Source organism: Parasteatoda tepidariorum, chromosome 1 (genome assembly GCF_982258835.1).
Source record: "Parasteatoda tepidariorum strain Cologne lab strain chromosome 1, Ptep-v5.0, whole genome shotgun sequence".
Lineage (NCBI taxonomy): Eukaryota > Metazoa > Arthropoda > Arachnida > Araneae > Theridiidae > Parasteatoda > Parasteatoda tepidariorum.
In genome coordinates, this window is record NC_141755.1 from 17,128,483 (window position 1) to 17,144,769 (window position 16,287).

Here is a 16,287-nt window from a genome sequence, read left to right on the forward strand (position 1 = left end):
CATTTGTGTTAATATTCATTCTCTGCTTAGAATTCTAGCAATCTAAAAGACATTATTTCAATTATTTTCTTTAAAAAACATGTAATAAACAAACTTGGGTAATTTCATCGTCAATCAAGGATCTCATCAAGCCAAATTTACAAAAAACATCACAAATATAAGTTATAAGTCTCAAATAAGAATTTTTTTCAAAATTGCATTCGTGAAAATTTTTCTCCTTTAAAAATAATATAAGTCCTAACAAAAAACCATAAATTCATTTGTAAAATAAAGTAAATTCTATAACGAATTACCTAAAAAGATATTTGAAAAGCTTTATTTATTTTCGCATTTTACATTTTTCCAAAATCTTATTTACCTAAGTGTTATTAACCACTAAATACCAAGTGCCCTACAATAAAAATGACATACAACATAAAAAAGTTCATTAAAAAAAAACAGAAGGAGATAGGAATGGGAAATTTTCTGCATCTTGCTGGAAATCACAACTTTTCTCTCATCAAATTTAAAAACTAATATTAAAGTTCAGTGGTAACCAACTGGTGGCCCGCAGGCCACATCCGGCCCACACAGCCTTTTTTTTATGGCCCGCAAACTGCAATATATTATTTTTCATTTTTTGCGGACAATTTTTGTATAAAACTCTGTATGAGTTTAAAATGCTTTTTCGTCGAAAAAAAATTTTTCTTCAAAAAAATAACTAATTTCTTCGCTTTTGTGAAATTTGTGAACCAACGGTGAAAAACAATTTATTTCTCAGGTTTTGCATCTGATAAATTATTTATTCAAATACAAAAATAATCGTGTATGCTCAATACCTCCTAGAATAAGGAAGGCCTCAGCACGGGTTAACATAAATGAAAAATCCGATCCGTTGGTAGTCCAACGAAGTAGACCTGAATGGCTGCCACATTCTTCCATTAGCATTGGCGTCATTCATAGCTTTGATTTTGGCGAAATGGAATTCCGGTGACCATAACAGTCATTCCCTTTGGCGCCGGTTCTTCCCCTTCCACGTGTTTTGTTATTTTTAATTCGTTTTTGTGAAGTTTTAAGTTATGATAGCTACTGTTGGATTACATATTTGCAATATATATTAATGTGTCATGCCTTACCATTGCTGTGCAGTAAACTGCAAAGGAAATTATGCTAACGGTCCAAAAGTTGCCGTATTTAATTTTCCCAAAGTTGAAGCTCAACAAAGACGTTGGCTACAAGCACTCTCACAGAAGGATTTTATCATCACTAAGAATTCTCGAGTAAGTTTTCTTACTTATTGTTTATTTCTGTTGAAATCGGGGTTCGTTGATTTAAATCAACACTTTCTTTTTTAAAATAATCATTCAGGTAGTTAAATCAAATTATATTCATTTTTTTATTTTGGAGAAAAATATATATTAAATTTAGAAGGCATTTTAAATGAGATAGTACAAATTTTTCATGATTTTCATAGTTTTAAAATTTGTTTTAATTGCATTTTTGTGTGAGAAAGTTTGACAAAATGTGAAAACATAATGCAGGCTATAAAATTCAAACAATATGAAACCGAAAATTTAAATCATTCAAAAAAAAAAAAATCACAAACCTCTATTACAACAGTTCTATAAGTATTTTAATATTGTTTTTCCTAGAGTGATAATTTAAAATTTTACCAGAAATTAAAAGTTTTACTTAAATTTTAATTTGCGTCTCTTATTTCATTGGGTATTGTGCATTAGAAGTCTTGGTTTTGTGAAGAAAAAATAGAAATTGTAATTGAAAATTTAATTTGAATCTCATATTTCATTGAGTAAAATATGACTTTCAACAAATATTTTGATTTTTCTGAAATTTTTTTTTCGTTGAGTTTAAAAATATGAGAACATTTTAAGAGTGAGAACTAAATGTAAGAACATAATTTTTTTTTTACATCAAATATGTAAAAAAGCTTATGACATCAAAACTATAAAGTATTTAGTATAATATTTTTTGAAGAAATAGTTAAAAATAAAAACAAAATACTTAAAATGTATACTTGTTTTTAGGTGTGTGAGAAGCATTTTTCGTCGGATGTCATAGTTAAAGAAACGGTGAAAACTGACCCAAAGACTGGTGAAATAAAACAAATATTGTTCATTTTGTGAGAAATCTATCGCATTAACGGATATCGAAGAGAAATTTAATGTGATAGATGATGTTGAAAACTCTTACATTCAAACATTAGACAGAGGTTGTTTGGTTTACCCTAAGCAAGAAATTGTTGACATAATCTTGCACGCATATGTGGTAGTTCAAAAATTAGCTTCTGAAGAGTTTGAAAGCTCATTTCTACAAATGCATAATCATAAAGTTTTGGCTATTGAAACTACTATTAATGTTTTGGAAAGAAAGGAAATATTCTTAAATGACAATCAATGCTCTGCTCATGATTCCAGTTTCATTGTTAAATTTTTGGTAACTCGAGCCATTAACACTTTTTTAAGCAATTATTGTAAAAAGCTAAATGATTCAATTTTAACTGAACGATTTAATAAAAAGAAAGCTAACTTAAACTTAAAAGTAACTCAATCTAAAATTGAACCAGAAACTAAGAAAAGAAAACTACAAACATTAAAATAAAGGAGCGGTTTGTTTTTTTCAACATTAAAATATAGAATCAATTTTTGATACAGCTTCTGTTTTTTATTTGTAACTTTTAAGACAAGTAGCATTATAATACTTTTTGAGTTTATTTGAAAAATATTTTGTATGACTAGACTAATAAATTAATGTTTAAGTGGTCATATTTTTAATAAGCTGAAGAGATTTAAAATGAAATCTTACATTGTTTCTATATTTGTATTTGAAATAAACAGTTTTGTTACTTGTTTCATCACTTTTCATTTTTGAAAGCTGTGAAAAGCTAGTAACTTGTAAATAATTTTACTATACTACACTAATTTAAAATTGTGTTCAAATTTCAATAAAGTTAAGGATATAACTTTATATCAGCTGTCTTAAAAATGAAAATTTGTTTTCATAAAAAATTTTACTCAATGATAAAATTATTTATTATATATAGCTTGTTTTATGTATATATTTAAATGAAAGAATAATAATAAATGCTTACATAGATAAATTGTCAAATAATATTGTCTCATTCCTTTAAATAAATTACAAAAGGTATATCAGAGTGCAATTTTTTTTTTTAATATCTTTATTTCAATTGATAATGCAATTAAAATAATTTTTCTCAGAATGTTAGTATATGTTCGATAAATTTCATTCTTTTCAGTAGAGACGAAAAGTGCTTAAAAAATTTTATTTTCAGAAAGGTAAGTTTCTAATTAAAAACAAACTCATATAAAGTATCCGATCGAAGCTTTTCTGAAAAGACGCGGTAAGGATTCTCGTTGGACTACTAAGGATTGAGAGGGGTGTGTCGTGCTGAGGCCTTCATTCTAGGAGGTGTTGGTATGCTGCTCTTTTTATTTCGTTACTTTTTTTTAAACTTTTTTTTTTGTATTTTGTGAATGTAATTTAGCACGTGCGTTTCATAAATTTTCTCGAAGAAATTCTACGATTTAACTTTTTGAAACCACTCATTTTGGACGAAATTATTTACATTTGTAAATTTTGTGGTCAGAATTTTTTAATATGCAATAAAATGTTTTCAAAAATCTACTTCGTATTTTAATATGTAATTCAATACCTTTGTTTTGTACAAATTGATAAAAATCTGACAGTAATAATTTAATGTTCATTCAAACATAAGAGAGTCCTATATAAAATGTTGATAACTTTGCGGCCCGCCATTTGACTGGTGTTTTTAATTGCGGGCCCCGGCCTCATATGAGTTAGAAACCCCTGTTAAAGTTCAGCAACAGATGGCACAACTGACAGTTGACTGGAAAAGCTATAAAACAATGTTAGCTAATTTCAACTGAAATATTTCTACAAGAATCTTTCAATTTTGTCCTCAAACCATGCCATATTGTTGTTTGCATTGTAACAGAATTTCTCTCAGTTAGCACAGTCCCATCTGTTGCTGAACCTGGTAACTAATTTTGAAACTTGAAATGGATAAATTCTGATTTCCAAACCAGAATTCAAGAAAGCATACAATAAATTTGATGATAGTAGCACTCAGTAAATGATGAAAGAACTAAATGTAGATTACTTACAACAGCAAGCTCGTCAGGCACTAATGACTCACTAGACATATTGTTTTTTAAATAATATCGACTACTGAGTGATATTCTCTCTGCTAAGTTCTGTTGTGAATCGGGTAAGCGCCGCTGTTTCACTACACCACCCTCACCAACTGAGACTTCACAAAGACAATATTTACTGCAAAAAGAAAAAAATGCATTGAAGATATAAATCATTATTAGTTTCCTTTTTTTAATTACAATTAATAGAACATCTACTCACCTGCTTGACTCCGTAATACCGAATTCCCTTAAGGAAAGCATGACTACTTCTCTAGCAGTAGTTTCCTATTTGTAAAATAAGACAGAAATAAAATACCAATTTATGATAATATAGAAATGTATTATAAATATAATACAAATTAATATAAGATAGAAATATATTATAAAATAGAAATGTATAATATATAAAAAATTTAATTTAATAAGTAAGAGTAGTTTCTTATTTATAATTGTAAGATAGAAATGTATTATAAATAGCTTTAAAAAAATATATATATTTCTTAGATGGTCAGAAAAATAATAGACTCAAGCTTAAGATGCCATTTTTTTAATATTCCCCTGAAAAATTATTTTAGTCTACCTTCAATACCATTAATCTGTTCAGGAATAATATAAATTGTGTGAACTTAAATGTTTTGGGGAATGATATAAATTTAGTTCTTTGTCCCTTGCTCTTCACATAAAGATTAGTTTTCCAAAGTTTAACGTAACAGAGTTTATTCAAATAAAAAGAAACCAGATTGAAAGTTTTAAAAAAGTAGTCAGATGTAAAGATGCCTAAGTATTTATATGTCTAATCATGTATTCAAAATGTTAAAAATAGTTAATTTTAAAAGATTAAGAATTATTATCTTTTAAAAAAGGGTAAAGCAAAGCATTCCAGCAACAGCCCATTTTTGGCCAGGGGGTAATAGAGGTTAAGGCTTCACAATTTCATGACCAACAGCTTGACTGAGGTAATTTGGTCAGCATTGTGCATAGGCCGCATTTACTTCCCAGACAAGTTAGTACCAATCTAACTAAAGCTGGGTGAGCTTCAAGCCACCACTGGGGATCGAATCCCAGTACACAATACCAGTGATAACTCAGTGCCTTAACCAATGAGCCATCTTGGCTCTGTCGAAATGCAGGATACAATTGTTTCTTCACGGAAAATATGTTTTTGTGTCTGATTTCATAACTTAAAATATAGTTTTCACTAATTAATTATACTGAGTTTCCTCTGAATTTTAGGAAGAAAATTCCCTGACTTGTCCAGTAAAATTTCAACACTATCCAAGAACATATTTTTGCTATGCACAGAAATATTTCATCAAAAATATCATATTTATTTAACATGTCAGTTTTATCACACTTAATCACAAAAATTATAAATAAAAGCAATATTTTGCACAAACGCTAGAAAATTTTAATCTCAATGGAACATAGTTAATTTATTACATTAAAACTCACTCAACTAAATAAATATTTAAATCGTAATTAATACATTTATAAATTTTTAACTCATTAAGGTAATTCGATGCCTTGATTCACATCATTAATTAAAAAAAAAAAAAATCTTATTTATTTACTACTAAGGGTTCTGGTGCTACAAACTATGAAAATAGTAAAACTATTGCCTTGAGTTGTTTTAATAATGTAGTTAAAATATTGAAAAATATCAAAATAAGACATAAGCTTACTTTGTGAACCAGTAGGTATTTACAAGTCTGATCAGACCTATAAATTTTAAGCACATGCTCTGGAAACTCCAATCGCAGTTCATCAGAGGGAGTAAGTGAGGTTAAGTCTGGGTTGCTATGACTATGATAAAGGGTACCACTACCACCTACACTACCTCCACTGCAAGGTTGGGGTGACGAGCCTCTGCCACTGTAATTTCCAGATCCACCGCTACTACTACTATTTATGGAGTACAAGCTATCATCCGAACTGTTCAAATGTGATTCACTGCAAAATTTTAAAAAGAGAAAGCGTTCAAATGTGCCAAATCCAGAATTCAATTTAGAGTAGATAGAAAGTCATACTATGTAGGATAAACAAAAATATTTTTTTCTGACATTTTATTTGTATCTAAGACAGAAGCGCCTGATACAAACACAATTTTATGCATTTAGACATTTTAGTGCTTTTAGACACAAAACTATACCTTGCAATTTTGTAAAGACAAAAATCAGGAGAATATGCCATCCAATGTTGTAATGGGTAGAATTACTAGTCACTTAAATATTTTACACACAAAAGCATAAAATTCGTATTTACTTAACATGATTTAACCATTAACAAAGCTTAGCTTTAATAAAACTTAGATTGATGAACAGGACTTCACTATTTAATTATTTATTGTATTATAATTACTATTTTTTACTTATTGCATTACTATTACAATTACTATTTTTTACTTATTACATTACTATTACAATTACTAGATGAATTTGGTTTACTCTGTATTATAAAAGGCATATACTTACGTATTAAGAGTTCTTGGAATTATATTCATTTTCGCTAGGACTCTAATAAACTTTGCTCGATGGCCTAGCGTTGAATAGCCTTTCTTTTCATTCTCTTTCTTTCCTTCACTGGTTGATCGAAAATTGGAGCCACTCATTTTTGATGTTGGGGAGCCAGGTGTGCCGACTGTTTCGTGCCATTCTGGCTGGGACGATAACCTAGAGCGAGGGTCATGCTGAAGTAAGGAGATTTCCGAAGCCTTGCGACAACGCCGGGTAGTGTTTTCAGGGGCACTCAGCATTTCCTTAAAAGCTAAAACACAAGAAAAAATATCTAATTATGTGCACTGTCTTTAAAACACACGCCTAATAAGAAATGAAATGGAGAATACTCACCAAGAAAATTTGATTTCACGGTAATGCATAGATGAGTGGTCCCCCTCAACAACTCCAAAGCCCTGACGTGGCTCATGACTTCGAAACTCTGGCCATTTACTTCCAATATCTATAAAGCAAAAACATTGATATCATTGAGAATAAAAAGACGGACATCTTTAGTTGTCAGTGGTTTATACATTTTAGAAACGTCTACTTATATTTGATAGCTAATCACCAACAGAAAGTACTCACTCATAAATAGCACAAACAAAGTGCAACAAAGCAACTGCAAAGGGTGCCTATAATTATAAGCCCCATGATGGTATATTTTCCTTTGAGTTCCATTTTTCCAGGATGGAAGGTTAACTGAGTGTAAACAGCATCAAGCTTCAAAAACTGGAACTAACTTGAATGATTCATGAAGCTTAATATAATTACAATTACAGTCAGACCTCTATTTAACGAAGTTGCTAAATACCGATAATAAGTTCGTTATATGGAAAATTCGTTAAATAGAAAATCACCTTTTGAAATACTTTACAGACACAAAACAGGTTTTAAATTCATAAACACTATTCAAATAGCAATTGATACGCCTTTATCTTGTGAACTAGTATCTACTATTTATTTTACAAATCTCAACCATAAAAGAAATCTGCATGGACAGATAGACTAGAGCGAAACATTATCCAGTGTTACACTATCATGCTACATACATTTTAAACTAGAAAAAGCTAAATTTATGTATAAAATTATAGCTGAATTTATTATAGAAGTAATTTTAAACATACATTACCACATGCGTTCATAAGTTTAATTGCTACTGATAAAATCCGTTAATTTTGTCTGAGTTTTTCGTTTAAAATGCAAACAAAAAGGGAAAGGGATTTCACTGCTTTCTCTGAAAGTTAAGTGGCTTCAAAAATCAATTCAAGGTCATATCCTCCATAAAATGCGTTAACAAGTTTAAAATGTTCTGAAATATTTTGGGAAATAGGGAAAGCGGATCTCAAAGAAAAGTTCGTTCAATAGAAAATTCACTTTGTTATTTGGAAGTTATTTTACGGCGAAATTTCCAAAATGTTCTTGGTTCCTCGAGAAAAAAAATTCGCAAAATAGAGAAATTCGCTAAATGGGAGTTCATTAAATAGAAGTCCGACTGTACTTGAATGTTGAGTTTAATACCACAACAGCAGAAAGTGGTTAGACTTCATCGGACACAACATGTCACATACTAAACTCAATAAAAACAGCTGGCTTCAAAGTAAAAGGAGAAAAGGAAGAAATGTCATTGAGGAAAAAAATGTAACTAAATATTATTATAATATTTCTTAATTTTCAATCTTGATTACTGATCGGTCATTGATTTTGAAATAATTTAATATCAAGACTACCAAAATATTCCATGCACACAAACCATCAATGATAACAATTTTAAAAAATATCACCTGAAATATTTAAGGGGAGAAAGTTTGCAACTGCAGCCAGGTCAATATTTATTTAAATAGTGACAATGTTATTCTCCTATTATATAGCATATGAAATAATGTGTGAGTTTGAAAAGTTTAACAAAAAACTAATCCAAAAGACGGAAATCATAATTTTTTTAAAAAAGGTATGGTAACTTTTAAACCATAACAAACTAGTCATTAGGAATTTTTAAAAAAATTAGAAGATTGTAACGTACCTGATCACCTCTTTTAAGACCAACTTCTTCAGCTTTTGAGCCTTTATCTACTTTGGAGATAAAAGTAGCAAAACCAGTTTCATATCCTCCCAGAATTGAGAAATGTAACACTTCCTCACGTGTTGACCTGGCTAATGTTATAACTCGAACACGAGCTTTTGTAGAACAAGCTATATTTAATAGCCTTTGTTGCCCCAGCATTTTCTAGTAAAAGAAAACTCTAATATGTTACACATCTTTTATCACAACAACTAACAAACAATAAATAGAACAAATCTTATTTTATTATAAACATGATACAATGTGAACTTAGGAAGGCCACAAAACAATTTCAGCAAATTGAACAAATTCTACAATAAACCATATATTGATTATACTGTATAAACTAAATGTTAGTTCAAAAAATATTTACTTAAAAAAACTGACAATTCATAAGACGATATATTAGCTTTTCAACTGAAATAACAGAAATTCTGAAATGATCTTTTATTGTAATTTTAATGCAGGAAATTTGATAAAGCTAGTTTTCTGTCTTTGCACATCTTTAAACTACCACTGTAAATAATTGGTAACCCAAACAACGTCATAGAATGGCTCATATAACTGAAAAATAATGTGTTAAAGTTGAAAAATGAAAAATACTCTTTTTTATCATTAAATATTATTTATTTTCCCAATATTAAACGTTTGCACTTGAATAAAACTTGATCTGAGAAGGCCTTTTCATAGATAAAAACTGTTGTAAAAGAATGATTTGAAAGTTTCATAAAATGCATAAATTTATTATATATTTCTTATAAAAAGTGAAAATGTAGAGTTTGCAGATTCATAATGTGTAAAAAAAAAATGAAGAAAAAGAAAGAAAAAAACAAGGTAAAGAGAAATGTGCAATGATAGCAAGAGGAAGAAACATAAATACTTCTGAATTTTCATAAATTCAAGAATCAAGAATTTTCCTTTTATAAATTATTTCCATAGGTTTATGAAATATTCTTTGTTAAATCCGAGTTATGTTTCTAACAACAGGGCTTTTATTTAGTTTCTTGTAACATTTATTTAAAATACCAATTATTTATTTAAAATATCATGGAAAAGTCCAGGATATCACTATATCAGGGCTTGCTTATAAAAAATTACTGTTTTTAAAAATTAGAGCTTAACATAAGAGTTCCATGTTTAAATAGTAAAAAATTCAAATTTTACAAAACTAACTGCATTTTAAATTCAGATTTATTATCTTCCATTGATGTAATCAAACTGTTCAAATTTTTTTAAACAAAAACAACAACAACAAAAAATTCTATTACTCTCTGTTGGAAATGAAATGTCCCCGTTTTATTCTTAAAACATAAAATCTACAAAAAGTGAAAGAAAAAGGAGTATAAAAAAGTAAATTCCCATTAATTCAAGTGTAAAAAGAGTAAATTCTCATGTTCATAAACAAATTATTGAATTATGTGCATCATATAAATTGCAAAAAATAATAAAAATAATACAAAGAACAAGCTTTGAAGCATAAGAAATTTCAAGGTTTGGAAAATTTTAAATTATTTAATCAATAAAATGCATTTTCTAAGAAATTCTAAAAATACTAACTTCTCTTTCCAACTTTACTTCGAATTGTTCTAAAAATTCCATCATTCTAACATCAGTTTCAAAATCTGTAAAATGATTGTGGACCCACAAAAGTACAACTCTAGTAACCTAAAAAGAAGATATAATCTTGGTAATGTATTAATTAAAAAGTTCACAGTAAATAAAGTAGGAAGTCAATTTTTCGATAATCTTCAATTGAAGTAAGAAATCATAAATACATCACAAAAATAAAATGAATAGTTATTTAAACTGTAAGCACTTATAGAGAATGCAATTTTAAAATGGTACATACACAACATTACATTTAAAATTCAAATCAGTAATATTTTCAACAAATCTTAAATATCAGTAAAATTTTAAAAATAATTTCTTTCAATTCCGAAATTAGATTTATAAAGAAAATTTATTTTAGAAATAATTTCTAATCCCTTCTTTAATACTCATATTAATGAAGAAATTAGAAATTATTTTTCTGAATACATCAAGTAAAAATTATTTCCAAAGAGCGAAATATTTATTTACAATGAAATAACAAAAACTACATTTAAATGAAATGAATAAAACATTTAAATGAAATGAATAAAACATTTAAATGAAATGAATAAAACTTTTAAATGAAATGTAAAACAGTCATTAAAATAAATTAGTACACAATTATAACTCAACAGTCATTTTATAACCTTTTTAGAAAATCATATTCAAAAAGAATTAAATTTGGCAGTTATTGTGCTATTTTGCTTCATTGAGTTATAAATATAAAACGTTTTCATATCAACTAACAAACCAGAATTTAAGGGACTTACTTTATCCCTATATTTTGGATCATCAAACCAAATAAGAAGATTATCAGCAACAGTTTTACAATCATCGATGAATGTCCGATATGTAAGCAGAAAATCTTCAACGTAGGTAACATCCATTGAATTATCTTCAACTAGTTGAGATAAAAGCCTCTCGGGAGTTCCCTAAAAGATACAAATATAAATTAAGATATTCTGTTCATTTTCAATCATTTTTTTTTTCAAAAAATTAAAAAAATATTCAAATAATATTCACCAAGTTTTCAAACAATATTCACTAAGTCAACAGTATTTGAACATAAGTGTTAATATAAAAAGATCACATAAATCGGATAGATCCTAATCATTTTTAACATCCTGAGTGTTAATTCTGATTTTTTCAGCATTATTAGGGAAGTATCAGTGTAATTTTGATCAGGTGTTTAATGCTTGAAGGGTTAATTTAAAATGTATAAATTCTTTTTAAACATGCCATACATTAAGTAAAATTATTAAACTTATAAAAAAATATAAAATCAATATTTATTTCATGAATAACAGAGCAGCAATGTAAAATATTTTAAACCTGTTAAGAACAGAAATAAAATTAACAGGAGAAAGACTTTTTTAACTCAAAAACTCATTAAATTTGTCAATATATAAAATTGAAAGTTAAACCAAGTAAATAGGGAAATATATTTTCGGATTATTAAAAGTAACTTGATCTATTCAATCAATTAATCATTTATTCAATTTTTATTTAATTTAGAAATATATCTAAAAAATAGGAAGAAATAAAAACGATAAAACATGTTCATTTTAAAGTTGTCCATTTAAGAGATTATTAAAGTAAATTTCATTAAGTATAAAATGTGCTTCCAACTTACTCTGATTATAACATGAGCCTTATTACGAGTAGCATCAACTGTCCGTAGTTCCGTGATATATTCTAATTTCCCATTTACTGCATGCCTTTTTATGTTTTCTTCACCTAAATGCAAGATTCGATAATAATCACTTTGTGCAACACACACAAATTGGCAATCTTCAGTTTTTGTTCTCATAACACCTTGTTGATACATTTTTTCCATTGTTGGAGTGATACCAAAGCTAGAAAAGAATGGACATTATTAAAAGATATTTGGATTGAATAACTCTATTTACAGCAACAACGGAACAGTCTCAATAATAAGCAGGATATACATGCAGTTATCTGATAATAATATTGTACGGATCTAAACATAAAGGAATGGGACTTAGGAAAGACTAAGCTTTTATGTGAATTTTCCCAATTAAATGTTAAGAATCTTTTTCCAATCCAGTTCTCAAAATTAAAGTACAATATTTGGTATAAATTGTCTTAGTTGGGTACTTGCAGTTCAAGAAGATCACGGATACCCACACGTGACCTATGTCGCCAGTGCCAGCTGATCATTTATGAACAAGGTGGTGTGTTAGTTAGAATGTTAATCAACATGAAGTTACTACAACAGAAGAAAATACAGCAATGTATCACCCATCGAATTTGTTAAAATATAATTCTTCTTCGTCTACATCTTTTAGTTAACTTAGATTTATTATTTTTGTATTTTATTGCAACCAGGGGTCTGGTTTGTTTAGGTTTTTATGAAAGGTACCAATTTTGTGAAAATTTAGACATAATTTGTGAAAATTAAAAATTACATTAAATAATCAACACAAAAATATAGTAAATTTTATATATATTTTTCCCCATATGTTCAAAAATAATTTTGCTTTTGTAAAATTTTGGGCTTAAAATTGTATCCAAATTTAAAAATCCATAAAAATTATTGTCCATTGTTAAATTTCAACTTGAATTTTAAAAAAAAAACAACATGCATTTAACAGTACTTCCACTAAAGGTTATTTTCATTATGAGAACCTTTCCCACAAGGTCATATTGAAAAAAGTTTCTTAAAAAAATAATGGTCTGAACGAATTTAGAACAATGTTCGAATGTTTAGAATAATGATCGAATTTCAACTTCCTGTAAAGTTTACAGAGGGGGTGCCTCTGCGTCTAATTTTTATAAAAAAGCTCGTTATGATATGGCGTCAGCGACCGGTTAGGCTTACCGGTCGCTACAGCACTATCTGACCAAGCATGCGCTACCTATTCGTACATGCGGAATTAACCAAGGATTTATCGTTTCTTACGGGGATAAAAAAACAAAATTTTAAGAGGAGGGGAGGGGAAGCTTTGAACTTGCTTTTTCAAAAGTATTTTGTGAAACTACCATTTTTCATAAAGTTGAATTTGTGAAGGTACCGCTAAAAGGTAGTAAATTTGCCCTGGACAAACCCCTGGTATTTTTGTATTCTGTACCTGGCAACTTCAATGCATAATTAATTTGTTTATGTTCTACATGGCTACACGGCCTGTCTTGGTTGTTAAGTTAGAAACATAAAGTGAAAGAATTTATATTTTTGTGAAAGAATATAGAATGGAAAGCACAGTTGCTAATGTAAAAAAATTTCACATTTCAACAACCAATCAGAATCGAGATACTCACACTACAACACTTGAAGGCATCCAATTATTAAAAATTAATAAAAAATCTAACTTAACAAACTAGAAGCTCAGAAAGGAGCCCGATAGTAAAAAGACAAAATCAAGTGATCTTTTAAATTAAGAATTTTTCCGTCTGTCAGCATCGAAACATATATTACATCTGTCAGGGAAGTCTAAGGGATGATTCGGTAGCAGGAAAATGTTAAAGCTCTCTTGAAATCGAGACATTTTTTTAGAATGCAGAAAAAAAGCATCTATCATTTTTTTTTTATTGTAAATTTAATCACACAAAAAATAATTTCTGAAAAAATTCTAACCTTAGAAGGGGCTGTGGTCCTTCATTTATAAAATGTGAGGGGTCAAAAGCCATTTTATGTACTCCCAGTTCTAGGATTTTATTAGAATTCACAACTAATGATAAGGAAATGAAGAATGGAAGTAAAAATATATTTACCTATCACCAATTTGTAATTCTTTAAGTTCGCCATTGGAAGACTCGATTTCTACGACTCCATTGACAATTACTGACCAAGAATCTAATTCCTCACCATCATTCATTACCACCACTCCTGGCTTTTCCACCACAGCAAACACCATAACAGCACACAGCGCTTTTCTCACAGTAAGTGTCATGTTAGCAAATGCCTGAAAATATTGATACACATTATTAAATATATGTACTAATTCTAGAGAGAGAGGAGGAACATAAAAATTAAGAGATGTTTTGGCATGACTGTTTATGGGTAGAAAATGGAGGGAGGTTTTTAATTTGTACGACCATTTGTTCAATTCGGTGCAAACCTAGTATGGTTCAGTGCAGTTTTTAAAAAAATACTTGTTCACAGTAAAGTGCTTTTAATGAAGAGCAGAATATGATTAAAAAAATGGTACAGAAAGAGCGAAGTTAGAATTTCAGGAAATGATTTTATTTTATTTTGTAACCAGCATTGAAAAGCCGACCCAATTCAGAGTTTAAGACTATTAATATTCAATTCTGTAGCTTTGGAATGATGAACCCAACCCAGAAGACAAGAGAGCTGCTAGATCAAGCATTGGGGCAGTAAGGGGATTCGAACATGTGAATTGCCTATCTTTGAGAATATTTTACATCTGCATTGTGGATGGAGCGAGTCGGGAGCGAGAATTTATATCAACCAACCATTGTTGGGATTCGTACATGGGTTACCGTATTAGGAAGCGAACTCTCTACCCTTTGAGCCAACATGGCTCTTAGGTTAGGATAGATAAGATCTGTGGCCTGTTTTTTTTTTTTTTTTTATAAATACCTCGAATAATATTGAAGTGCCTAGAATAATATTGAAACCTGGAATAATATTGAAGTGCAATTGGGAAGCCTCACAATTGTTAAACTTGTGAACTCAAAATAAAAATAGTTGATATTAAAAATTTAAACAAGAGAAAAATATATGATGCAGCATTGGCCAGGTCTGTGTTTACTCTAAAGAACATAAATATTAAGTTTGTATTAATTGTACGTTTAAACTTATGAAAGAAGATAAATTTAAACATTTTTGGTGCGTTCGTGATCTTATTTATTCAGTGTTTCTAATTTGAAAGAAGTTATTAAAACAACAATTTATGTTCATAGAAAGAAACTCTCTTCCATTTAAAAGAATATACAGTAGAGTCCTAACTATCCGAGCCCAGATTATCCAAGTTTCTGCCTTAATCGAGCTATCAAATATTTCAAGGACTTTTTTTTTTGTTCTAATTAATTTTCTATTTTTAAAACTAACGCCGAAAAAAAAATCTGAATTTTATCGTCCAAACAGTCAGGAAAACAAAATACAACAGCTTGATCTGATAAAATTATCCATAATATCGTCAGTAATGAAATGAACGATGAAAATCAACATATAAAAATCTCTCATATAGGTGGACTAAAAGCTATCGAAAGTGCTATTGAATATATAGAGCAACAAGAAGCGATACCAACCTTCTTGTTAATCATAAAAAATGGCAAAACATTACTGCAAAAAAGTATCTAAATAATGTAAAACAAAAAAACCATTAAGGACTTTTTTTAAGTAAAAACTCTTTAATTTTTGTAAAGTATGCTCTTTAGCTGTCTTTAAGTAAGCTTTTTAATTATAATATGAATTCTATGTGGTAATTTATCACATAAATTTTGTGTTTGCTAAATACATTACATTTATACCTACTCTTTTTCAATCCTTTTTTATACTCTCCGCTTGCCGAGTTTATCGGTAATCCGAGTTAGTCACGTTAAGTATTAACTCAGATAATCGGGAATCTACTATATTTACATTATACTTGAAAATGATAAAAAAAGTTAGGCTAGTAACACATTTACTAATTACAGCTCAATCAAAATACTTAACTTAATGACAATATTGAAAAAAAAATCACAATCAAGGAATTTAAAAAAAATCAAAATTTGAAAAATAAATACAAAATTTAAGCATTCTAGTTGAATTAAAAGAGTTCCGGATAGTTTAAGGCAGCTATAATTCTCATGAAACAATAAAAAATAATACTAACAGGCAAGTGCTGCATATACTCAAGGATTATGCCAACATCTTCATCAGTGCGAAGAGCAGGGTCTTTCTCAAGACATTCTCTCACAGTGTCCCTCACGGTCAAACTCTAGTAAAATAAAATTACTTCTATTAAATTTACACATAATTTATGATTTAAAATAAAAATACTTA

General features: G+C 28.8%; 2 protein-coding genes across 5 annotated transcripts in view; one reads left to right on the plus strand and one right to left on the minus strand.

Moving 5' to 3' along the window:
• LOC107441590 (rap guanine nucleotide exchange factor 2) overlaps positions 1-16,287 on the minus strand; it is a 146,940-nt gene that overhangs the window by 18,022 nt on the left and 112,631 nt on the right. For all 4 annotated transcript variants that reach the window (XM_087159763.1, XM_087159767.1, XM_087159764.1 and 1 more), the window contains 11 exons: positions 16,118-16,222; positions 14,049-14,239; positions 11,950-12,172; positions 11,087-11,248; positions 10,284-10,391; positions 8,688-8,891; positions 7,019-7,127; positions 6,644-6,935; positions 5,855-6,122; positions 4,393-4,457; positions 4,143-4,308 (listed from right to left, as the gene is read on the minus strand). In XM_087159763.1, the coding sequence (XP_087015889.1) occupies positions 4,143-4,308; positions 4,393-4,457; positions 5,855-6,122; positions 6,644-6,935; positions 7,019-7,127; positions 8,688-8,891; positions 10,284-10,391; positions 11,087-11,248; positions 11,950-12,172; positions 14,049-14,239; positions 16,118-16,222 (1,893 nt within the window). The remainder of the gene's footprint in view (positions 1-4,142; positions 4,309-4,392; positions 4,458-5,854; positions 6,123-6,643; positions 6,936-7,018; positions 7,128-8,687; positions 8,892-10,283; positions 10,392-11,086; positions 11,249-11,949; positions 12,173-14,048; positions 14,240-16,117; positions 16,223-16,287) is intronic.
• Positions 1,046-3,063, plus strand: LOC147816291 (THAP domain-containing protein 1-like). The gene is made up of 2 exons (XM_087163877.1): positions 1,046-1,259; positions 2,025-3,063. The coding sequence occupies exons 1-2, from the start codon at positions 1,107-1,109 to the stop codon at positions 2,121-2,123; spliced, it is 252 nt and encodes an 83-aa protein (XP_087020003.1). The 5' UTR covers positions 1,046-1,106; the 3' UTR covers positions 2,124-3,063.

Bases quoted from the DNA above. Each gene is read 5' to 3' on its own strand.
- LOC147816291 (XM_087163877.1), top strand. From the start codon at position 1,107: ATGCCTTACCATTGCTGTGCAGTAAACTGCAAAGGAAATTATGCTAAC. The intron at 1,260-2,024 runs GTAAGTTTTCTT...ACTTGTTTTTAG, and splicing joins TCATCACTAAGAATTCTCGA to GTGTGTGAGAAGCATTTTTC.